General features: G+C 43.5%; 1 protein-coding gene across 3 annotated transcripts in view; it reads right to left on the bottom strand.

Moving 5' to 3' along the window:
- SLIT2 (slit guidance ligand 2) overlaps positions 1–25,684 on the bottom strand; it is a 474,993-nt gene that overhangs the window by 157,733 nt on the left and 291,576 nt on the right. For all 3 annotated transcript variants that reach the window (XM_075346920.1, XM_075346918.1, XM_075346919.1), the window contains exon 5: positions 15,782–15,853. In XM_075346920.1, the coding sequence (XP_075203035.1) occupies positions 15,782–15,853 (72 nt within the window). The remainder of the gene's footprint in view (positions 1–15,781; positions 15,854–25,684) is intronic.

Below are 25,684 nucleotides of genomic sequence, written 5' to 3'. Positions count from 1 at the left end.
AAGTGCATTACATTAACTAAATGAAAAGGAGCCATTAAGAATTTACTGGTTCAATTAACCCAAAAAAATGCCTCTTCAGCTCCCTACATTTTATGTTTCGGGATATGTGAGAGAAATTCTATTAGTGACAGTATGGCAGCTGCCACGGGCACAGCTAAAGGTCAGAGGGGCACTTCATTCTGTATCATTCGGGCAGGGGGCTGTGCACAATAAATGGAGCTTGTCTAGGATATCTGTATTCACATACACTGCGCGCTGTTCTGAATGCAGGGAGGTGAATTAATGTACGGTGACACTGCAGTTATACTAGACCTGACGTTCAACCCAGAAAACTACAACTCTCAGCTCAGCATGACCCTTCTCCAACAACTCCCACCACCACTCTCACACCACCATCATTGCGATATTAAATAATGTGTAAATCTTACATCCGAGCTTCAACAACAGCCGTATATTTGAATGATGCGTCTACTTACAGTGCCTACAAGTAGTATTCAACCCCCTGCAGATTTAGCAGGTTTACACATTCGGAATTAACTTGGCATTGTGACATTTGGACTGTAGATCAGCCTGGAAGTGTGAAATGCACTGCAGCAAAAAAGAATGTTATTTCTTTTTCTTTTTTTCTTTTATATTGTGAAAAGTTTATTCAGAGGGTCATTTATTATTCAACCCCTCAAACCACCAGAATTCTGTTTGGTTCCCCTAAAGTATTAAGAAGTATTTCAGGCACAAAGAACAATGAGCTTCACATGTTTGGATCAATTATCTCTTTTTCCAGCCTTTTCTGACTAATTAAGACCCTCCCCAAACTTGTGAACAGCACTCATACTTGGTCAACATGGGAAAGACAAAGGAGCATTCCAAGGCCATCAGAGACAAGATCGTGGAGGGTCACAAGGCTGGCAAGGGGTATAAAACCCTTTCCAAGGAGTTGGGCCTACTTGTCTCCACTGTTGGGAGCATCATCCAGAAGTGGAAGGCTTATGGAACTACTGTTAGCCTTCCACGGCCTGGACAGCCTTTGAAAGTTTCCACCCGTGCCGAGGCCAGGCTTGTCCAAAGACTCAAGGCTAACCCAAGGAAAACAAGGAAGGAGCTCCGGGAAGATCTCATGACAGTGGGGACATTGGTTTCAGTCAATACCATAAGTAACGTACTCCACTGCAATGGTCTCCGTTCCAGACGAGCCCGTAAGGTACCTTTACTTTCAAAGCGTCATGTCAAGGCTCGTCTACAGTTTGCTCATGATCACTTGGAGGACTCTGAGACAGACTGGTTCAAGGTTCTCTGGTCTGATGAGACCAAGATCGAGATCTTTAGTGCCAAGCACACACGTGACGTTTGGAGACTGGATGGCACTGCATACGACCCCAAGAATACCATCCCTACAGTCAAGCATGGTGGTGGCAGCATCATGCTGTGGGGCTGTTTCTCAGCCAAGGGGCCTGGCCATCTGGTCCGCATCCATGGGAAGATGGATAGCACGGCCTACCTGGAGATTTTGGCCAAGAACCTCCGCTCCTCCATCAAGGATCTTAAGATGGGTCGTCATTTCATCTTCCAACAAGACAACGACCCAAAGCACACAGCCAAGAAAACCAAGGCCTGGTTCAAGAGGGAAAAAAATCAAGGTGTTGCAGTGGCCTAGTCAGTCTCCTGACCCAATTGAAAACTTGTGGAAGGAGCTCAAGATTAAAGTCCACATGAGACAGCCAAAGAACCTAGATAACTTGGAGAAGATCTGCACGGAGGAGTGGGCCAAGATAACTCCAGAGACCTGTGCCGGCCTGATCAGGTCTTATAAAAGATGATTATTAGCTGTAATTGCAAACAAGGGTTATTCCACAAAATATTAAACCTAGGGGTTGAATAATAATTGACCCACACTTTTATGTTGACAATTGATTAAAATTTAACTGAGCAACATAACTTGTTGGTTTGTAAGATTTATGCATCTGTTAATAAATCCTGCTCTTGTTTGAAGTTTGCAGGCTCTAACTTACTTGCATCTTATCAAACCTGCTAAATCTGCAGGGGGTTGAATACTACTTGTAGGCACTGTATAAAGATGTAGGAGAGCTCAATTTTGGTATTTAACTGTTGATTTTCGGAGCTCAGATTGAAGTCGAAAAACTCAACAGGATTTCATGCAATATGGAGGAAATCCACAAGAACCCCACTGAGATTTCACATAGGTTCTGGTAAAAAAAATCAAAACAATTGTTCCATGTGCTTATTTATTTCTATTAATCATTATCCAACTATTATTTAATCAAAGTGTCCTAGGTTTTCACATATTTTTGGAAGAACACAACTTAAGGCCCCTTTACACACTGCAACATCGCTAACGACATCGCTGTAACGTCACCGGTTTTGTGACGTAATAACGACCTCCCCAGCGACATTGCAGTGTGTGAAACGCATCAGCGACCTGGCCCCCGCTGTGAGGTTGCTGATCGCTACAAATCTTTCAGGACCATTTTTTGGTCCGCTTTGTTCCTGCTGCGCAGCATGCATCGGTGTGTTTGACACCGTTACAACGACATCGTTAGCGACTTCCCTTTCAAATAGCTGCTTTGACATGTCCCCAATGACCAGCTAGGTCATTCTGCAGGTCCGTAACGCTGCTGCGTCGTCGGCCAGGTCTGCCTGTTTGAGAGCTCACCAGCGACTCACCAGAGACTTTGTAGCGATCCCGGCCAGGTTGGTATCGCTGGTGGGATCGCTAGAAAGTCTCAGTGTGCAAAGGGGCCTTTAGACTTTTGTGCAAAACAGGAAAGACAGAGTTGGCGTCCATTATAGTACAAGGTCTTGACATACAGGAGACAGGACTTCTCGATTGTTTCCTTCTTCATGCACCTATTGTGACCCTAAAGATAGCTGTACACATTCAATAGCTGATGGGTGAACGTTCATTTGGCTGGCAGCTATTCATGATGAGCCATTCTTTTGTATGCTCTGGCCAAAAAGGTTTTCAATAGGTGGTGGCAGAAGGCCACTGCCAGACTCCTCTGTTGGCAGCCAATCTCCTGACTCTCATCTGACAAATGATAACTCCCGTATATGAGATAGTTTTCTAAATCGACAAGTTTAGTTGTAAGACGGTTCCTGCTAATGTAGCTCCTATGGAGTGGCGAGTGTTCCACTGGCCCCATCCCTAGTAGCTCGGGCCACAACTATCCTGGTAGCCCCTCTGTGGCCTCGGAGGAGTTGGTACAGCATGATCCTGTCGCTCGGGATAGACGGACCGGTCCTCCTGGGTTCAGACCCTAGTTTACTATCCCAGGGTCCGATTTTCCATCCGGATCCCCAGAAACTCAAATTGGCTGCCTGGCTTCTGAGGCCCGGGCACTGAAGGCCCAGGGTCTTTCTGACAAAGTTGTGGCTACTCTACAGAAGAACCGTAAACCAGTGACTAATAGTATTTACAATAAAATCTGGATGAGATTTTCCTCCTGGTGTGGTTCTCGGCCTCCTGACCCACTCCGGCCTAATGTTGCGCAGATTCTAGACTTCCTCCAGAGTGGATTGGACCTGGGCCTTCGGCCTAGCACCCTGAAGGTTCAGGTCTCGGCACTCAGTGCAGTCTTTGACGCGGCTCTGGCGGATCATCGCTGGATCCGCCGTTTCTTTGTGTCCGCTAGTAGGCTCTGTCCGCGTCAGAGGGTCCTGACGCCTCGCTGGGATCTCAATGTGGTCCTTACCGGACTATCTCAGTCACCCTTTGAGCCGCTGTCCTCCTGTAACATCCGTTCTCTTTCTCATAGCACCTGCATAGGCTGCCTCTGTCGTATAAGATAGAAAGTAGCTGTCAGGCAAGGGGTCCTCTTACTGCAACACAATGAGAGAACCCCTATCTCCGCTAAGCTGGATTTACATGTAAACCATTTTTTTGTGGACTGACCGTGGTTCTCCTGACCCAAACTTGATAGCCTTATAGGAATATATGAGGCTGTCGAGTTCAGGTGTAAAGGTCTACAGCTTGTCCATGCATTGCAGTCAAATGAACCAGGCCTGATTTGGTGGCGTAGTTGGTAAATGTCTTTAAGGGTAGCTAACATTTTCTCCTACTTAGGCTTCAAAAAAGAAAAGCAAAAAAAAATATCTTGTATACACAGAGACACCCACCCTGAGAATAGACTGGGGTACATTTATTTAATATGGCACAATTTGCACCAGAAATCTGTCATCCATGCTCTGCACCATATCCTTTCATTACTATTTTGAACAGTGTATGAAAAAGAGCATTTGTTTAGAGAGAAGAGGATGTGGCGTAACGTGTGCCAAATTGCACTATACCTGTGCCAAAATATTGGTCTAAAGTAAACAAACGAAGAGATGGTGTACTGAGGAGACATGGGCCTAAAACATCTAGCAAAATGGACTAATTGTGATTTTTTTTGATTTTTTTGTGAGCCCCAGTTGAGTTTTGAACTAACTCTCTCGGTTTCTGCTCTTGTCCTTCCTACGTCATACCTTTTGCTTACTACTTAACCCCTTCATAAACAATAATGTACCTATACATCATTGGTTGTGTATTCCCCACATATGTCTGCTGATCTGGTAAGCAGACATGTACGGCTAATAGGCACGGGTGGATCTCTGATCCACCTGCGCCTCTTAGCTGTTAACTCCTTAGATTGCGCTGTCAAGCTTTAACAGCGTGATCTAAATCGCTCCAGCAGGGATTGCGCTGTTCCCCGACGCCATAGGCAGCCCCGTGACGCGATCACGGGGTGCCAACAGGTTGTCATGACAGCATGAGGTCAGATGATGACCACTGTCATTGCCGTGACGTGTTTCCTGTGAATACGAGCAGAGCACCAGTGCTCAAAGTAACATAGCATTTCTGCTGAAGCATCACTCTGATCAGAACAAACGATTGAATACTACAGTCATAAAGTCTCCTAGGGGGACTAGTAGAAAAAAAACCCTAAAAAGTTCAAATCACCCCCTTTTTGCCCCTTTGAAAATAACACATTGATAATAATAAAAAAATACACGTTTGGTATCGATGCGTTCAGAAATGCCTGCTCTATCAAAATGTAATATCAATTAAATTGATCAAAATGCCAGAATTACGGTTTTTTTGGTGGCCGCAACATTGCATTAAAATACAATAGTAGGAAAAATGTTGCATCAATGAAAAAAATGGTACAATTAAAAATGTCAGCTCAAGACACAAAAAAAAAGCCATCACTGAGCTCCAGATCCCGAAAAACGAGAACGCTACGGGTCTAGGAAAATGGCGACAAAAGCGCAATTCTTTTTTTTCTAATATTTTCAATTTTGTTTCACCACTTAGGTAGAAGTAAAACTATCCATGTTTGGTATCTACGAACTCGTTCTGACCTGGGGAATCATAATGTCACAATACCAGACAGTTTTACAAGGTGAATAAAAGGTTGAACAAGGTGAATAAAATATCCCCAAAACAAATGTGCAATTGCAGTTTTTTTGCAATTTCACCGCACTTGGAATTTTTTTTCCAGTACACTATGGCGCTGAATGAATGGTGTCGTTGAAAAGTACAACTCTTTTCGCAAAAAAAGAAGCCCTCATATGGATATATAGAAGGAAAAAAATTAAAGTTATGGCTCTTGGAAGAAGGGGAGGAAGAAACAAAAACGGAAAATCACCCTGGGTTAAAAAGGAGCAGTCATAAATATATGTCACACACAACGACTTACCAGCGATCACGACAACGATACGACCTGATAAGGATCGCTGGTAAGTCGCTGGGAGGTCGCTGGTGAGATGTCACACAGTCAGACCTTACCAATGATGCAGTAACGATCAGCGACCTGTATAACTATCTCGGCGGGCGGTGGGACCGTGTTAGGCTAGGTCCACATTTCCGTTGTTTTGCATCAATCACAATCTGCCGCTCTGATAAACAACGCAATCCGTTTGGCAGATTCCATTGTTTCCCATATGATGCCATTGTGTTGCATACTCCGCCCGACTCATCAGTCGTGGAATGACTGACAGTCGGGCGGCAAGAACACAGCATGTAGCGTTTTTTTAAGCAGCAGAATCCTTATGATTTCGCTGTGCATGCTCTCTCTCGGCGGCCGAACGATCAGCTAAACACCCGGCAGCCGCCTTCAGTGAGCGATCAGCTGATCACAGGATGACAATAATTGGAATTAATAAGCGGATTCCGTTGTAAAACGAGAGAGAGAGAACGATCAGCTGATCGTTCACAATAGCCGGCCACCGGCTTTTGAGAGCGATCACCTGATCTCCCGGCGGCCGGCAAATGAGAGCGATCAGCTGATCGTTCTCTCTCTCTCTCGTTTTACAACGGAATCCGCTTTCTAATTCCAATTATTGTCATCCGTTGTACAACGCATCAGTCACAAGCGTCAAGCAACGCATGTAACTGAATCAAAACAACGGAAATGTGAACCTAGCCTTAGGAGGTCGTTGGTATATATCAAACACAGCGATGCAACATCGACTTTGAAGAAAATGGTCCGGACCATTCGGCAACGAATAGCGATCTCACAGCAGGAGCCTGATCGCTGGTAGGTGTCACACATAACAAGATCGCTGACGAGATCGTTGCTGAATCACAGAAACTGTTACTCAGCAACAATCACGTTAGCGATCTCGTTGTGTGTGACGGGCCCTTTAGTGACTGTGCTCGAAACTCTGTGCAGGATCAAGTTTCTCAGTTACAGTCACAGCCTTGACCACAGTCACCATATCACTGATACTGATCTCTGACAACACTGCCTCTAATCTCGGACAACACTGCCTCTTATCACCGCTACTCTGAGGAATCCAGGCTGGGACTAACCCCTATCCCATGACTCTACCCCCCATTTAGTGAAGCCTGTCTATTAAAAAATATACTGTACCTCTGCATATAACATAAGAATGTTCAATAAATACAAAGGTCTAGTATATACACATAAAATATATGTATTGTATATGGGTATATTCTACATGTGTATGTACATAATGTATTTGTGTGTCCATTCCAAATGGTGTTCTGCAGAGCCCAATTGCTGGATCTAGGGCCCCATTCTTTGGATCACTGGGGATATCACTGCTCGGACCCCAAGCAACCATAAAGTTATTGTCACGCTAGGTACGGGGAAGAAGCAAGCGAGCAGTGAGAGGTAAGGTAAGTGGAGCCATGTGTCTAGGGAAAGGGGAGATGGTGACCCCTGACCGAACCTACTGCTGGTACCCCGGGCCCTTTACCACCCTGGATAAGTTCCGCACCTATGCGCTGAGCCGGATACCTGACCCTAGTTATCCCTAGTGCTGGACCGTAAATAGGGAACGGGTGGGATAAGCTCTTTATCAACCCCACTAAATGCTAAAGGAAGACACAAGGAGGACACATGGGGGAAAAGTCCATGAACTACTTAGCCACAGATGACTCAGTCAGGAGTTCAACAATGCTTAAGCAACAATACTAAAGATGAGTACAAGCCACCTGCTTGCAACCAGAGCTAAAATGAAACTAATAATATCACCAGCACGAGTCCAGGGATTAAAAGATTATTTAAGCACAAGGGGAATACTGATAATCAGCAGCTGGATAGAAGGTTAGCTACCCTGGGTCCTAAAGGAGAATAGATGAAAATCCAGCAGGAAAGCTACCTAGCACAATTAATACCAACAACAGAAACAATAGAAAGTCAGGGAGCATTATGTGCAGCCAAACACTGTGACCTTCTACTGCCAGAAACCACAGGACTGTGTCACCTGTGACACGCCCATGGTAGTTATCCCCTATGCAGAGATTAGTGGATCACTTTGCCCGGCCCCAGTCCCAGGTGCAGGTCATGCTCTCTGGCTGTGTACAGAAGCTGCATAATAATTTTGATCTTCTGGGTCCCCTAGTGCAGCGCTTGAGTCACCAACCCGGCATGACGTCATTTGTGCGGCCCGGCTAATGATAACTCGAGCCTGGGATCCCGAACGTTAAGGAAAGGTTAAGGAACTTTGCGCAGCTCCTATCAATTGCAACAGAGCATTGATGTAGACCTGCAGAAAGCGATTTGCTCATGTCTACCTCTATCCCATGGATTAGGGTGCAACGTACTCTCTTGGGAATAACCCCATGTCTCCCAATCCGCCAGCATGTGTTTATTCCTAAGCTAATACCCTGTCTAACAAGTATATTTCCTTGTGATATATGGCAAAAAAATTAAAAAATTAAATACATTTGTGATATTCTAATTAAAGTCGGACTGGTTGAGGAAGTGTTGGTTCCCTAGACTAGTCTTCCCAAACACCATCGTGACAAAGCTACCTGCCAAGGACCAGTAGCCCTAAGGAGAATACTGAAGTAATGGAAGGTTGCTTCATGCTGATGTTCTACCCAGATAATCACAATGCTCCTATAAAGCAGGGGAACGTACACCCCGATTCATTGCCCTCATGAAATGACAGAAAGGCGTGAACATCCGCAAAACTTGCGGAGAGCAGGCTGTCATGGCAGCTCTTGCATATCATGTTATCATGGATGTGTAATACCATGATGAGTGGGACAACTAGTCTGCAGAAACCATCACCCTCTCGACTAGTCTAAAGGTGGTGTTACACGCTACGATTTATCTGACGATATGTCGTCGGGGTCACGGTTTCCGCGACGCACACCCGGCATTGTTAGCAACGTCGTTGCATGTGACACCTACGTTGGACTCCACAAAATCGCAAATAGGTTGTATATCATTGATCGTTGACACGTCGTTCATTTTCAAGATATTGTTCATCGCTTGGATCGCAGCAGACATAATTGCTACGTTTCACACTCTGCCAATGACGAACAACATCAAAACGACCGCCTTGGACAAACAATATATCGCTGAACGATGTTGTATTATTGTTGATTATAGTTTGTATCTCCTCTTCTTCCAAAAGACATAACTTTTTTTTATTTCTCCATCAACATAATCTTATAAGGGCTTGTATGGTTTTTTTTTTGGGCGGGACGAGTTGTCCTTTTGAATGACGCCATTCATCGTGTGATTTATTGGAAAGTGGGAGAAAAAAAATCCAAGTTTGGCAAAATTGCTAAAAAAAGTGAAATTCCACAGAATTTGGGATTGTGAGATGGCGCCGTGGGACTCGAATGGCATCAGTAAAAGGTGAAGATGCCGGGGGATTGAATATAAGACCGCAGTCTAACCCCCTAAAATGCTGGAGTGGCGTTTTAAATTGCTAAAAAAAGGGCAATCCCACAGAATTTGTGATCATGAGATGGCGCCGTGGGACTGGAATGGCATCAGTAAAAGGTGAAGACACTGGAGGGTTAGTATAAGACGGGGGTCAGGGACGTTTGATTAAAGGCACCATTCCTGTGCAGAAAGCCCCTCCCCTCAAAATGCTGGAGTGGCGCTTTGAATTGCATAATAGTTAGTAGTTTTGAAGCTAATAAAGTATGAGATCCAGCAAGTTCTGTCAGTCGTCACCCTAGGACGTGTATGGTTCCATAGCGGCGGGAGAACCCCCTCACTGACTCCCAGCTTCTCCTGCCAGACATTTCTATGGCTCACAGGTCAGTTTCTCTTATGTCTAAACCACCTGCGTCTGTCATTCCTTCCCCGTTACTGTGCACTTTCTTCAGTCCCTCGGAACCGCAAGTCAACAGCTGTGCACAGATACGGCCCTGAACTGCGAAACAAGACTGTAAAATGACAGGCCGCCTAAGCGGCAAAGATTCCATCCATTTTTCATGTAACAGTATAGGAGGTGGGAAAGGGGGAAAAGCTGAACTAGGCCGATTATAAATATCTCAGGTAAGAAATCATCATTGTCGATATCAGAAGCTATTTACTAAATCATCACGAAACCGAAAATAAGGCAGCTGGACCATAAGCGGAGATGACAGAGCAGCGTGTCAGGCGGGAGCGAGGCGATGGATAAAGATTAGACGTGGCTCCATATATCACTGTTATCCCAGCTCCTTGCTGCCGAGCTCCGAGTGCCCGGATGTCTCTTACATTTACTGCTCTGCCGTCTCACAGCAAGCAACGAAGACAGAGGAGAAGCCGGACGGAGACACATCCCATGTAAACGCACTAATACTCCAGTGTGTATGTCATCAAATGCATAAGGAGTGTCAAAATATAGCAGAGCTGAATTTGCCATCTAAGGGCTCGGTTCCACTTGTGTTTTGTACGGACAAGTGCAATCTGATAAAACATCATATTGAACTTGCTCCAGTGCAATACTATGGGGCAGTGTCCATCTGCGATTGATTTCTCATGCCATAACGGCATGTGGAATACATCGCAGCATGCGATTCTCAGCTCACGCACCTCCATACAAGTCTATTGGAGCGTGTGAAACATCGCACTGCACTCGCATGTCATCTGGCCGCAGTGTGATATACGCATAGACAGGCAGTGGAGGAGATGGGGAGAAAGTGCTCCCTCTCTCTTCTCTGCAGCTGTGACCCAATTGCAAGATCGCATCACAGTCGTACGACCCCCGGCTGATGCTCGCAGCAGTGGGACATTAGCATATTGCTGCTGATGCTCTCACATCGGAAGCTATGCGCAAGTGGAACCGAGGCCTATCACTAATCCTCATGATGTGTACCGCCCAGCGGGCTCGGCTGCGACTGCAGAGCCGCTCGGATCCGTACTCGTACTTTGGGTGGTGGCTCGAGCCTCTCACGGACCCGGGGATCACGTCGCTCTGCAAGGGAGTTGGCGCTACACGCAGGGACTTGACGGGGAGTTCCACGGCCGGGGCCGCGGTGGTTTGGTTTGGGATGTAAGTTCGTGACGCCACTCACGGGTTGTGGTGAATAGATGGACACCACCGCTGCCGTTAACTAGGCCTCCGGGGACGGTGTTGCGCAGCTTGGTGTTGACCCCTCCATGGGTAGGGGGATGATGGTCCCGGGGACCCGCAGGAGGTGCTAAGGCAGGGGAGCGAGTTGGACGCTGATGCGGTGTGGCACGGTGCGCGGCCCGAAGGCACTGGTGTACTCACTCTGGTTTACCAGAGACTCCAGTGTATTGTGTCAAACGGAGTAATGAACGGGGCCCGCAGCCGGCTGCAGCTTCTCCCGGTATAGGTTGGTGGTTTCCGCCTTTCTCCTGCACCTCTGTGTGCAAATGTTTGACTCCTATGCCTAGACACCGGTAGTCCGCTCCCAGACTTGTATATGCCGTAGGAGCCCGTTTTCCCGCAGACGTTGGCCCTTTGGGTCTCTATGCCTTGGCAGTGGCTCTACCCTGTATGGTTGGGCTGTTGTCTTCTAATGAGTCTTGTGTGGGATAGGTCCTTAAGTTCAGTCCTCAATTAGTTGATTTGACTCGGCCCTGTCGGTTCAGGGCTTTGTACTGGGTCTGAGTACCCCTCCTGGTGCTCCGGTTTCCAATCGGTTCCCTGGTTCGGTACCGGCGAGCCACCGCCCGACCCCGGTCCCTACGGTTCCACCGGCTGTAATCCCAGCTCCTGCAGGCGGCCACCACCGTCTGCCTCCTTGCCAAAGATGACTGGGCTCCGACCCAGCCACCGGAGTAGTCTATGGCAGGCCTGGGCGCAGGTCTGCCCTCGGACTCAACCTCTCTCCTTCACTGTCAAAACTACTCTGCACTGTCAACTTGGACTTGTGTCTGTGTTCTCCCGCCTCCAGGCATGTGAACTCCTCGGTGGGCAGAGCCAACCGCCTGGCTCCGCCCCCCTGGTGTGGACATGAAACCTGGAGGGTGGTGACAAGGTTTTTAGTTTGACTGATGTCACCTAATCGGGAGGGGGTGTGGTGTTATGTGTGACTACCTGGGACGACCTGACTAGTCCAGGGTGTCACACAAGCCGTAGGTTTATCCGCAGTCTTATATACAATCATACATAATGGTTTCAGAAAATATTTGGCACTACTCTGATGCCATAAACAATGTGCAATAAAGTCAACTAGGCAAGTGACAGATTTTTTGGGGAATCTTAATCTCTAGGAGTTTATAATAAGGATTGATTTGGGGTGGTCTTTAAATAATAGGCTATATATATATATATATATATATATATATATATATATATATATATATGTTTGGTCGGGAAGAAATTTTTTCCCTCTACTGTGGCACTTACTGTCTGCCCCATGGGTTTTTTTTTTGCCTTCCTCTGGATCAACATGTTAGGTTAGATCTACCTTCAACCTTAAACACTATGAAACTATAACAAGGATTAATTTTGGGTCTTCAAATAATAGGCACACAATGTGCACACAATGTCTTTTCCAGGTCAAATCTGCCTGTAATACACCTAAAAAAGAGCCGTAAAAAATGAACATACTGCACAGCACTGTGTAACCGGCATTGCTGTGCTCACGTTCAGGCTTCTGTTACTTTTAATCACGCCAGGGTTTGGAAACCGTGAAGCAGTGGCATGCCCATTTTTCGGGCTTATTTGGAAGCTGCTCACTTTGCATAGTTGAAAGAATAGAATAAAGATGCAAATAGCTGCAGAAAACAACAGCAAAACCGCCGACACAGCCACTCCAGCAAAAAGACCACCGAGTGTTTCCTGAAGTGGCTCTTCCGTCAGAATTAAAGGGGCAGTTTACTACTCAGCATAAGTGGCCATATTGCTCTAAAATTCATAGGGAAGCCTTTTGTCAAATACCTTGTGAAGTACATTCTGCCTCTGAGAGGCGCTATTGAGGTCCGCTCATCCCCATCACAGAACCCCCCCCTCCCGGGCTCCATGACCTCTGAGATCCGGTGATATCACGTCACCTTCCAGTTGACCCGATACCACTGAGGTCAGCCCCAGTCTTCCTGAGTGAATGGGCTGTGGGTGGAGTGTCACCGCTCGTCACAGCCCAGCATCGCTCCTGCTTGCAGCGCCTTGTAGCAAAGAAGAGACAACAGGGAGATGCTGGGCTATGATGAGCGGGGAAACTCTGTCCACAGACCAGTCACTAAGGGAAATGGGGCCGGCCTCAGTTATTTTGGGTCAACTGGAAGTTGACATGACATCACCAAAACTCAAAAGGTAATGGAGCCCGGGGGTCACTTCATGGAGATGAGAGGACTGCAACAGCGCCGCTCACAGGCAGAATGTGCTACACAAGGTATCTAACAAAAGCCTTTGAGTTTTACAGCGATGTGGCCACTATTGCAGAATAGTGAACCCCCCCTTTAAGACATCATGTGGACATAACGTTACTGGGCTGAGAGAAGGCTTTCCTTCATCTAGGGCAAGAAGTTAAAGGGCTTGTCTACTAATTTTACATTGATGACCGATCCTTAGGATAGGTCATCAATATCTGATCGGTCGGGGTCCCACATCTTGCACCCTTCACTGATCAGCTGTGCTTAATGCCGTCAGTGCTGAAGGCAGCCGAAAATGTTCCGTTCCGGAGCTGCTCAGTCTTAGGACAGCAGCCATGGCCGGGTAATGCACATCCGCCTACTATTGATTTCAATGGGAGGTAGATGTGAAGTATCGGCAGGGGTGTGTGGTGTCACGGCGGAGTTCAAGTTATAGATGTGCATGTGGATATCTGGCTACCAATCTCAATCTATACTACTGAAATTATCCATATTAAAAGGATATGGACACATATGGGGGCAAATGTAAATATATATATATATATATATATATATATATATATACACTGTCTCGTATATACACACACACACACACACGCACACACACACACACACACTCACGTGTTTTGGGCTACACATATGTGACGCCCTGGTTGACAGCAGTCAACCTACAAACCCTTGTCACCTCTCTCAGTGTTCAATGGTCACACTAGGGGGCGGAGCCAGGCGGTTGGCCAAGCCTACCGACCGAGGAGTCCAGAGGGCATGAGACAGGAAACAGTCAATCAGTGAGTTCAGTACAGTGAAGTGGAGTGGAGTTCAAGTTCAAGTGCAGCAGGCCTGTGGCGTCAGGTCTGCCGCGACAACACTGACCGGTGCCAGGGTCGTAGTCCTGGTACCGTGGCAAGGAAGCAGACGGTGGTTGCCGCCTGCAGGAGCCGGGAAGACGGCTGGTGGAACCGTAAGGGACCGGGAAAGGGTAGTGGCCCGCCGGTACCGAACCGGGGAGCCAACTGGAAACCGGAGCACCAGGAGGGGTACTCAGACCCAGAACGAGGTCCAGAAGCCACTGGACCACGTAGAATTCACTGATTTAGGTCTGGACCTTAGGTCCTTTCCCGTCCCAAGACCCGAAAGACGGCAACAGCCCACCGAGGGGGGTAGAAAGCCACCGCACAGGCAGAGAGATCCCATGGGCCAGCGCCTGCGGGCAAACGGGTTCCCCGACACACATCACGCCGGGGAGCGGACTACCGTTGCTGAAGCATAGGCAGTCAAGTTCTACCACAGAGGTGCAGGAGAAAGGCGGGAGCCACCAACCTGAGAAAGGGGTAAAGCGCAGCTGGCTGCAGGCACCGACCACCATCCTTTTTGGTTTACCAGAGACTCCGGTGTATTTGTCATAGTGAGTACAACAGTGCCCTTGGGCTGCGCACTGCACCACACCATCTTGCCTGCATCTCACAACCACCGGGCCCCGGGACCATCACCCCCTGCCCATGGAGGGGTCAACACCAGGCTGCATAACACCGTCCCCGGGAGCCTAGTTAACGGCAGCGGTGGTGTCCACATTCACCACAACCCGTGAGTGGCGTCACGAACTTACATTACTAAACGCCACGGCCTCGGCCGTTAACCTCCCTACCGAAGTCCCTACACGTAGCGCCAATCCCCTTCAGAGCAACGTGACCCCCGGGTCCGGGAGGAGATCGAGCCACCCACTGACGAGCACGGACCCGAGCAGCTCGGCAGCCGGCTGAGCCCCGGGGCGGTACACATATATTTCTCATTAAATATTTAGCATGGTTAGCCTTCTAAAGCCTGTGTTTATTCTTGGCAGCAGAATGAGTAAACTAGGAATCCATCAGTGAGCTTGTAACTCTTAGCTTTTATTTACAGAACTCCTTTTTACTTTTATGATCACATGAAAGTTCAGCTTTGCATTAATGTACTCGGTGCTCATAAATCAGTCAAAAGAAAAAGACAGATAAAAATAGTTACAAGCTCCTGATCACACGAAGCTCACTGACAGATTCTCAGTTACTCTCAATCCGCAGAAAAAATGAATAAGAAAACCAAGACTCTTGAAAGCCAAATGGTGCAATATTTTTAATGAAACCCAATCACAATAATTATTTTTAGCCCAAAATACATGCATTTAAGTAAAAAAAAAGTTGTAAAGGTGATTTTACACTTTAATTTTTTATCTGCCATTGTTTCAAAAACTGAAGTTTAATAGAAAAAATATTGTTTTATACTTACAAAGTACTGATGAAAAATTAATATAAACTATAACAATATCTGTTCACATGTAAAGTATTATTCTTTTCATTATTTAGGGCCAGGTTTATAAGCGAAATAAATAATAAAAAAATATAATAATAATAATAATAATAATGCACAAGCCCCTATAAGCGTCTCCCAATGATACAATACAAATAAGCAGACACTGATTTCGCAGCAGGGAAATGAAATCCTTAAATCTTTGTCATAAAGAGTTAAAATTTTTATTGTATCTCTTAAAAGTCTTATGGAAAGCAGCAAAACCAGGACTATCCGGCCCGAGCCCTACATCTCGGAGTGATTTCCTGTGTAATTCTTCTGCTGGTTTACATTTTTCATACAGGTCAAAACATTGTTTGAACGTCATAAAACATTAGAAATTTGCGGTATTATGGTATGTGCTGCATTACACAATGTCATAAAGGCCAAATGATACGACTCCACGGGCAAATACTTACAGATTTTTAATATCTACCGCACCACGAAACGCTTTTCTAGGGATTGCCTGGATCTGGTTCTCACTGAGGTCACTGAGAAGAAAAGATAAAAACCATTCAATCATAATGTGGAAAAGTCAAAATGATTATATGATATAAAAGGTATGTACAATAATAATAAGAAGAATATTTCACATTTTTTCAGCTGAGAGATGATAGACAGACAGACAGATAGATAAATAGAGGGATAGATAGATAGATAGATAAAGGATAGATAGATAAAGGATAGATAGATAGATAAAGGATAGATAGATAAAGGATGGATAGATAGATAGATAGATAGATAGATAAAGGATAGATAGATAGATATAGACAGATAGAGGGAGATAGACAGAGGATAGATCAATAAAGGATAAATAGAGGATAGATAGATAGATAAAAGATAGATAGATAGATAGATACATAGATAAAGGCTAGATAGATAAAGGCTAGATAAAGGCTAGATAGATAGATAGATAAAGGATAGATAGATATAGACAGATAGAAAGAGATAGACAGAGGATAGATCAATAAAGGATAAATAGAGGATAGATAAAGGATAGATAGATAAATAGATAGATAAAGGATAGATAGATAGATAGATAAAGGATAGATAGATAGATAGATAAAGGATAGATATATAGATAAAGGATAGATAGATATAGACAGATAGAGAGAGATAGACAGAGGATAGATCAATAAAGGATAAATAGAGGATAGATAGATAAAGGATAGATAGATAGATACATAGATAGATAGATAGATAGATGGAAATATAGATAGAGGATAGATGGATAGAGGGTAGATAGCTGGAAGATAGAGGATAGACAAATGGAGGATAGATGGATAGAGGGTAGATAGATAGTTAGAAAGATAGAGTATAGATAGATATATAGATAGATAGATGATACATTGCTAGATAGAGAGATGGATGGATAGATAGATATATATTTTTATCTATACATCAATTTATCTATGACATTATCTCACTCCCAATAGAAAAAAAAGTATTATTTTAGTGTTTTGTTTTTTTTAATATAAAAAACATCACTGTTATACTGTATGATGAAATTATAAAATTATGGGACATTAAGAAGTGGTTAGATTTAGAATGAAAAAAAGTCAATAAATGTAACTTTCCATTTCTAAAATATCATATATTATATATATATATATATACATATATATATATATATATGTGTATGTGTGTAGTGTAGTGTAAGATGACTGAAATGTATATATTGAAATGAACTTCACTTAGTTAATAATTGAAAACAAAATATTTTTTAACTTAAAAAACAGACACATATATGTATATACTGATTTAAACTAGATGTGTGTGTGTATATTATATATACATGCAGTATATACTGTATATAGGCATGACATGTACTTCTCCGGAAATAAGACAGGGTCTTATACTATTTTTAACTCCAAAAGATGTGCAAGGCTTAATATCAGGGGATGTCTTATTCTTTCCATGAACAAGAATCCACATTTCTTCTTGAACAAAAAAAGATTAGGATATATTGAAATACAACAATATTCACTAGACAAAATATTTTTCGGACTCTACAGCACATCCTAAATTTTGAGGATGAAAACAAGATTTTTTAATGTTAAAATGGGGGTCTTATGGTCGATCTCTAGACCGAATGTAGCTTACCAGGGTGGGGGTTGTGGGGGCACAGGAAATCGGTGGCAGCATGAGTGGTGTGATGCTGGGAGGAGGGGGTGATGCGTTGGCGTGAGGTAGACGCCATTGATCTCCCGGTAATGGATGCAATGGACTTAAGTAAAATGGCGCTGTAAAATCTGCGCATGTGACGCCTCTGGCACAATTTTCCTGAAGTCCAGTGCATCCATTACCGGGAGATGAATAGTGTCTAAATATAAGATATAATAAATATATAATAACATAACATGTTCAAAAACTGCTAGGGGTGTACTTACTTTTGTAATATACGGTGTGTGGATATATATATATATATATATATATATATATATATATATAGCTCTATATCTCTCTCTCTCTCTCTCTCTCTCTCTCTCTCTCTCTCTCTCTCTCTCTCTCTCTCTCTCTCTCTCTCTCTCTCTCTCTCTCTCTCTCTCTCTCTCTCTCTCTCTCTCTCTCTCTCTCTCTCTATATATATATATATATATATATATATATATATATATCTTGTATCTCTCTCTCTCTCTATATATATATATCTATATAAATATATATATATATATCTATATATATATATATATATCTATATCTATATATATATATATATATATATAGATATATATATATATACACACTCACACACACACACATACACATATATATTTATATATTTATACATACACATATTTGTGTATATTGATGCTGTAGCCCGGTTCTATGGGCCTGAAAATGATTCTCATAAGTGCACAGTATAAGGACGTTCGGCGGTCTTATTGTCATTATGATTTATAGACCCCTTTAAAATAAAAGTGTCCTATACCTTATTATAGCACTGATTATTATACAAGCAAATGTAACACAATGCCAATGTTAATCAGAAACACAGGCAGGAAAGGTCTGAGCAGTCTCCATCCCCGATATTCAGTGTCGCTCCACATATGTTAATTGTTACACTAAGTGCTGGTGTGCAGATGTGTGACACATTATAGTTATGGACGGTATAATGCTAGGTAATATATGGACAGTAATCCAAACATGTACCTGCCATAAAAAGTAACGCACAATCCTGGAAGTTATGGCGAGTGTTTCCACTGGGTAATAATAAAGCGAGCGCAGACATCTATGTCCATAAGCTTTATATAAAGCCTGGTGTGTTATCAGTATATACGGTATCATGTGTGATATAACTGTATAGACAAACGGACGGTGATAGATAGATAGATAGATAGATAGATGGATAGAAAGAATCATAGATAGATGGATAAATGGATAGATAGATAGATAGATAGATAGATAGATAGATAGATAGATAGATAGATGGATAGAAAGAATCATAGATAGATACATGTATAGATAGATAGAAGGGTAGATAGATAAATAGATAGATACATAGAAAGAATCATAGATAGATGGATAGATAGATAGATAGATATAATGATAGATAGATAAATATATAAATAGATAGATAGAATCATAGATGGATAGATAGATAGATAGAAAGATAAAAGGATAGATAGATAGATAGATAGACAGATAGATAGATAGATAGAAGGATAGATAAATAGATAGATGGATAGATGGATAAATAGATCGATAGATAGATAAAAGGATAGATAGATAGATGGATAGAAGGATAGATAGATAGATAGATAGAGATAGAGGGATAGATAGATAGATGGATAAATAGATAAATAGATAGATACATGGATAGATAGATACATGGATAGATAGATAGATAGATTGTCTATATAGATGGATAAATAGATAAATAGATAGATAGATAGATAGATAGATAGATAGATAGATAGATAGATAGATGGATACATGGATAGATAGGTAGATAGATAGATAGATAGATAGAAGGATAGATAGAGGGATAGATAGATAGATAGATAGATGGATAGATGGATACATAGATAGATAGATAGATAGATGGATAGATAGATCGATAGATAGATAAAAGGATAGATAGATAGATACATAGATAGATGGATAAATAGATAAATAGATAGATAGATAGATAGATGGATAGATAGATACATGGATAGATAGGTAGATAGATAGATAGATAGATAGATAGATAGAAGGATAGATAGAGGGATAGATAGATAGATGGATAAATAGATAGATAGATAGATAGATGGATAGATAGATAGATGGATAGATAGATAGATGGATAGATGGATAGATGGATAAATAGATAAACAGATAGATGATGGATGGATAGGTAGATAGATGATCTCTGCCACATTCATTATCACTGCTATTACATTCTCACTGACTACTAAATTACCACCCCCTAGAGGTGTATTTTGCACTTACAGTCATTCCTAGGAACGGTATGGGTAATAAGGCAAGGGCGGACAGGCTGCCAATTATCCAACAAATGAGTAAAACGCTTTTTTTTTGTTGTGTGAAATTACTTTTTACGCTTGCTTAAAAAAATCACGGTCTCATCAACACATTGCCCACTTTAACTCCTTAGCGGCCAGGCCATATTTTTCACTTCTGACCAATGTCCCTTTCCGTGACAATAAAGGCTGCTTTACACGCAGCGACATCACTAGCGATGTCGCTCGTGAAAGCACTTGTCCCCATCGTTTGTGCGTCACGGGCAAATCGCTGCCCGTGGCGCACAATATCGCTAGGACGCGTAAAATGGACTTACCTTCATAATGACATCGCTGTGGGCGCGAACAACCTCTATTTTAAGGGAGCGGTTTGTGCGCCGTCACAGCGACGTCACACAGCGGCCCGCCAATAGAAGCGGAGGGGCGGAGAGCATCCGCAGCAACGTCACTCCCACCTCGTTGCCGGAGGAAGCAGGAACGCTGTTGTCCGTCGTTCCCGGGGTGTGACACGTAGCGATGTGTGCTGCCTCAGTAATGACAAACAACCTGCGTCCAGAACAAGGAACGATATTTGGGAAATGAACGACGTGTCAACAATCAACGATTAGGTGAGTATTTTTGATCATTAGCGGTCGCTTGTAGGTGTCACACGCAACGACGTCGCTAACGAGGCCGGATGTGCGTCACGAATTCCATGAACCCAATGACATCTCATTAGCAATGCCGCTGCGTGTAACGGGGCCTTAACTCTATAAATGTTTATTCATATAAACCTGGACGCAGGTTGTTCGTCGTTCCTGAGGCAGCACACATCGCTACATGTGACACCCCAGGAATGATGAACAGCAGCGTTCCTGCTTCCTCCAGCAACGAGGTGGGCGTGACGTGAATGCGGCTGCTCTCCGCCCCTCCGCTTCTATTGGCGGGCCGCTGTGTGACATCGCTGTGATGCCGCACGAACCGCCCCCTTAAAAAAGAGGTTGTTCGCCGCCCACAGCGATGTCGTTAGGAAGGTAAGTACGTGTGACGGGTCCTAGCGATATTGTTCGCCACGGGCAGCGATTTGCCCGTGATGCACAAACGACGGGGGCAGGTGCTCTCACGAGTGTAAAGCAGCCTTAAGGCTGGTATTTGAATGTGAATTGTCAAGGCAACCATCAGGACCTCACACCCATGACCTCAGGGTGCCCCCACACTCTGTTAACCATCTAGATGCTGCAGCATCTAAGGCAATAAATGACCATGGTTGGGGCCAACACCGATTGTGACTGATGCAGCAGGGTGTCAGCTGTAGTATACAGCCGGCAGCTGCTGCATTTTCACCTGTCGTGGGGATCGGGGGATGCTACTCACGCATCTAACATCAGTTTTAAGTCATATTGGTGGTCACTAAGGGCAATAAACAGTAATGTGCTGCCGAGAACAATAATGTTTTAGGCAAAGTGAACCATTAGATCATTTTGTACATATAGACGTATCGTCGGCTACTAAAAAACTGCTGATCGATGGGCATGCAGCAGACCGTCGGCCGTTTATCTTTCCGGGGTCGCCCAGAGTAATTGCCCCTTACTGTTCCAAATCAGAAAATGTCTTGAGGTGCTCTTTAAGGAAAGTCTTAAGAAGGAAGCGACTTTTGTGATGGTAACTGTTATCTCTAAAACATATGGCGTCTCATCAGGACGCAGCTCACCCTGCATTGTATAACAGACGCCGCCATATGCCCGGAGGCATCACCTAGCGCATTACTGTACTGCAATAGCAGGGATGCTCGGCACTACCCCTCAGCAGAGCTGTCACACAGTGCCGGCCGGGGGCAATTATTCTAAGCTATTGCATCAAGTCATTACAATAATGTCCTTGCGGTAATGCCATTTTATTTATAGATCCGTTTATGACTTTCCTCTAAATGCTGCTTCAGCGTTCTCAGAAAGAACCAGAGCTTAATTATGTAAAAGAAAAGAGGAGAGGCGGCGGACGAGGCTTCTTTGTGTTGTTGTACTATCCACCCCGTAGGAGCCATAAATCCATTGGGGATGGCAACCTGCTTGCAAATTTAATTACTGGTAATTTTATTCCCCCTTCTATGGTTTAACCTTCCTAAAAGTCTGACAGTGACATCGTAAATCTCCAGTGTCATCCACTTATGGCAAAAGCACTGACTAATGGTTAATGACTAATGTCCCCATATCTTTTGGGAAGGAGGGGGAATAAGCTACTGAGGCGGGACTGGGAAGAGACACTGACCAAGGCCGATTTTCATCAAGTAGGGGATCGTAGAAATAAAGTGGCAAGATAAATACCGCCCCCATTTACCGAAAATCAAGTTATTTCCTGAAAGTCGAGGGAGGGTCCAAACACCAGGGCTGTCCGAAATGTGAGCTAATCCTCAGTGATAATAGTACAGCAAGTAATGGAGCGACACCATGATAACCTCCTCTACCGGACAAAGTATGATCTCTCTCTCTATCTATCCATCCATCTAATTATCTATCTATCCGTATATCTCTATCCATCTACCCATCTCCTTATCTATATTTCTATCTGTGTATCTATCTATCCATCCATCTATCTATATATCTATCCATCTTTCCTTCCATCTATCTTTCCTTCCAACCATCTTTTCTTCCATCTATCTATCTATCTTTCCATCCACCTATCTATCTTTCCATCCACCTATCTATCTTTCCATCCATCTATCTTTCCATCCATCTATCTATCTTTCCATCCATCTATCTATCTTTCCATCCATCCATCCATCCATCCATCCATCCATCCATCCATCTTTCCTTCCATCCATCTTTTCTTCCATATATCTATCTATCCATCCATCTATCCATCCATCCATCCATGTCTATCTTTCCTTCCATCTATCTATTTATGCATCTATCCATCCATCTTTCTATCTATCCATCCATCCATCCATCTTTCCATTTTTCCTTCCATCCATCTTTTCTTCCATCTATCTATCTATCCATCCTTTCATCCTTCCATCTATCTATCTATCTTTCCTTCCATCCATCTTTTCTTCTATCCATCCATCCATCCATCCATCTTTCTATTTTTCTATCTTTCCATCCATCTATCTATCTATCCATCCATCCATCTTTTCATCCATCCATCTTTTCATCCATCCATCCATCCATCCATCCATCCATCCATCCATCCATCCATCTTTCCTTCTATGTATCTCTTTTTCCAGCTATCTATCTTTCAATGTATCTTTATATTTCTATTTCTATCTTTCCATTTGTCTATCTATATTTCCATCTACCTTTCCTTCCATCTCTTTCCATCTCTCGATCTTCATATCTGTCTATCTTTCCACATATCCATCTTTCCACCTATCTTTCTTTTCATCTATCTATCCATCCATCCCTTTATCTATCCATCCGTCTATCTTTCCATCCAACATTCCATCCATCCATCCCGTAGAGTACATTCCCAGTTGAGATGATAGTGACAGACAGATCTAGCACATTGTTATACGCTGCGCCTGTAACCCCGTTACACTCAGAGTTAATTGAAGTTGACACGACAGAAAAACCTTTCATTCCATGCAGTGACATGGATCAACAATACTATGCTCAGATATCACAGACAAACATGTCTATTTCCGTAGCCTGGTGCTCTATGCACGGAGGAATCTGATTAAAATATCACTGTACAGCTTCTAAGCAGATGTTTTACCAATACACAGAGAACAATGGACAATACAAAGAAGTGGTGCACAGAACAGACCATTGATTTCATCACATACCATACAGAGCATGTCATAAATCGCCTTTCTTTCATTTCTTTTGGCATGTGACTTTACCACGTAGATGTCGGACTCCGTAAAACATTGCGATCATTTATGTGCATTATACGATCATTATATTAAGATCTGAATCAATCTAGCAAAGATAAACCAGCACTTTATTACAGGCTTCTAATAATTCTACCATTCTGTGCATGTACTGTACACATTTGGCTACGTCCCCCCAAAGCTGGGTCCTTGCGCTCTCATTCAGTCATCTTTATGAGGGGAAGGTTCCCCAGGCAGCTATCTGTATGATGGGTCTCAGGCTTGGCTAATATTCATGACCCTGTAATCTAAAAAAAATACTGATGGCACATCCTACCTTTCTAATGTGAACAGGTGCAAATTGAACATGAAAAATGGCCAGTTTTATGTGAGCCCAACAGAAAATGTCAAGGTGACCAATTTTTGTTGGGTCCCTATCAAAGAGAGGCATTAGTTTGATATGGACCCAAGAAAAAGAGGTCGCCTTGTTGTTGGCTGTTGGGCTCACATAAAACTGCCAGTTTTGTGTGCTAAAGGCCACTTTACACACAGAGATAAATCTTTGGCAGATCTGTGGTTGCAGTGAAATCATGGACATATTGTTCCATTTGTACACAGCCACAAACCTGGCACTGATTGTCCACAATTTCACTGCAACCACAGATCTGCCAAAGATTTACCTCTGTGTGTAAAGTGGCCTTAAGTATCTCAATTTTTACACGTTTTTCATAGCAGTAATGCATATATATATATATATATTTCCATATAATTTGCTCCACATCTTAGCCGTACAGAGAGCAACTGTCTCCTTTTTGGTGGCTAATATTCATGGAGAGGTTCCAAGGCTCATTAATAGGACATTGACTTCTAGGTGGTGACCCAAATAGATGGCACCTAGGAGATAGGTTTTCTTTCCTCTGGAAAAGAAATAGCATTGCCTGTAAGACTCCATATACAGTATAACTGGTCTCTTTAATGAAAGCAAATACCTCCAAAAGACACTAAATAATATGACTATCATGGAGTGGTTGCTCGATTTTAAAGAGGTTGGCTCTTTATTGAGATCTGGATGATTTGGCTCCGCTCGGTAAAAAGAGCTGGAGAAAATGGATCCCTATTTAAACTTGTGTTTATATGCAGGTAACGAAAATATCTCCCAACAAGGTCAAAACCCCAATATCAGGCAGCTTTTCAAGATTTTGACTGGAGCCGCTAGTTGGGTGCCTGGATTTCGGTCATATCGGCAGCTTGAGCATCATTTACCTCCATTCAGATAGACAATGAGAAGGGTTTAAGACGCTACGCTGACGTATTGAAGAAACTGTCAGATTTAAATTCAGTGATTTTATTTTCTACGTGTTTCAGAGAAACTATATCACATACCCCCATTGGGAGCCATTCTCCAACTGCTGGCTTTCATCATTCATATAAATGAGCCAACCCATCCTCATTCGCAAATGACCCATCAGTAATAGTGAGGGAAAACCCTGTCTATTCTTCATCCTGGTTTGTGTTAGATCCTGGCTACTGTAGATATCTGGTGCCATAAATTTGTATACTGCTGTGTGTTGTCTTTTTTCATAGGACTGCAGATAAAGCTAATACTGTTGTGAACACATTTGGACTGGGTTTCGGGTTGGGGCTCCCTCTTGTGGCCAGTGCTGGTAGTAGAGTTGGTCTGCTTAACAGAAGCCAGACAGCTGATGATGATTGGAAATCAGGCTGCTCAGACTGGGCCTATATAACTGAGTAGTGTTCTCTTGGTCTGGACCGGTAATCAATGTTGTCTCCTGTGGTGCTGTGGACATTCTGGAGCCTGTCCTATCCTCTGTTTCCACCTGAACTCCTTACAGATAAGTTTGGTCTTTGTACCTTTTGCTGGTTTGTTTCAATTTTCTTGTTGTTTATTTTTGTGGTGCTAAAGGTTACTTTACACGCTACGACATCGCTAGCAATTGCTAGCGATGTCGAGCGCGAAAGCACCTGCCCCCATCGTACATGCAATATCGTGTGATCGCTGCCGTAGCGAACATTATCGCTATGGCAGCGTCACACGCACATACCTGCTCTGCGAC

The sequence above is a fragment of the Anomaloglossus baeobatrachus genome, chromosome 1 (genome assembly GCF_048569485.1).
Source record: "Anomaloglossus baeobatrachus isolate aAnoBae1 chromosome 1, aAnoBae1.hap1, whole genome shotgun sequence".
Lineage (NCBI taxonomy): Eukaryota > Metazoa > Chordata > Amphibia > Anura > Aromobatidae > Anomaloglossus > Anomaloglossus baeobatrachus.
This window is presented reverse-complemented; position numbering and strand designations above follow the sequence as displayed.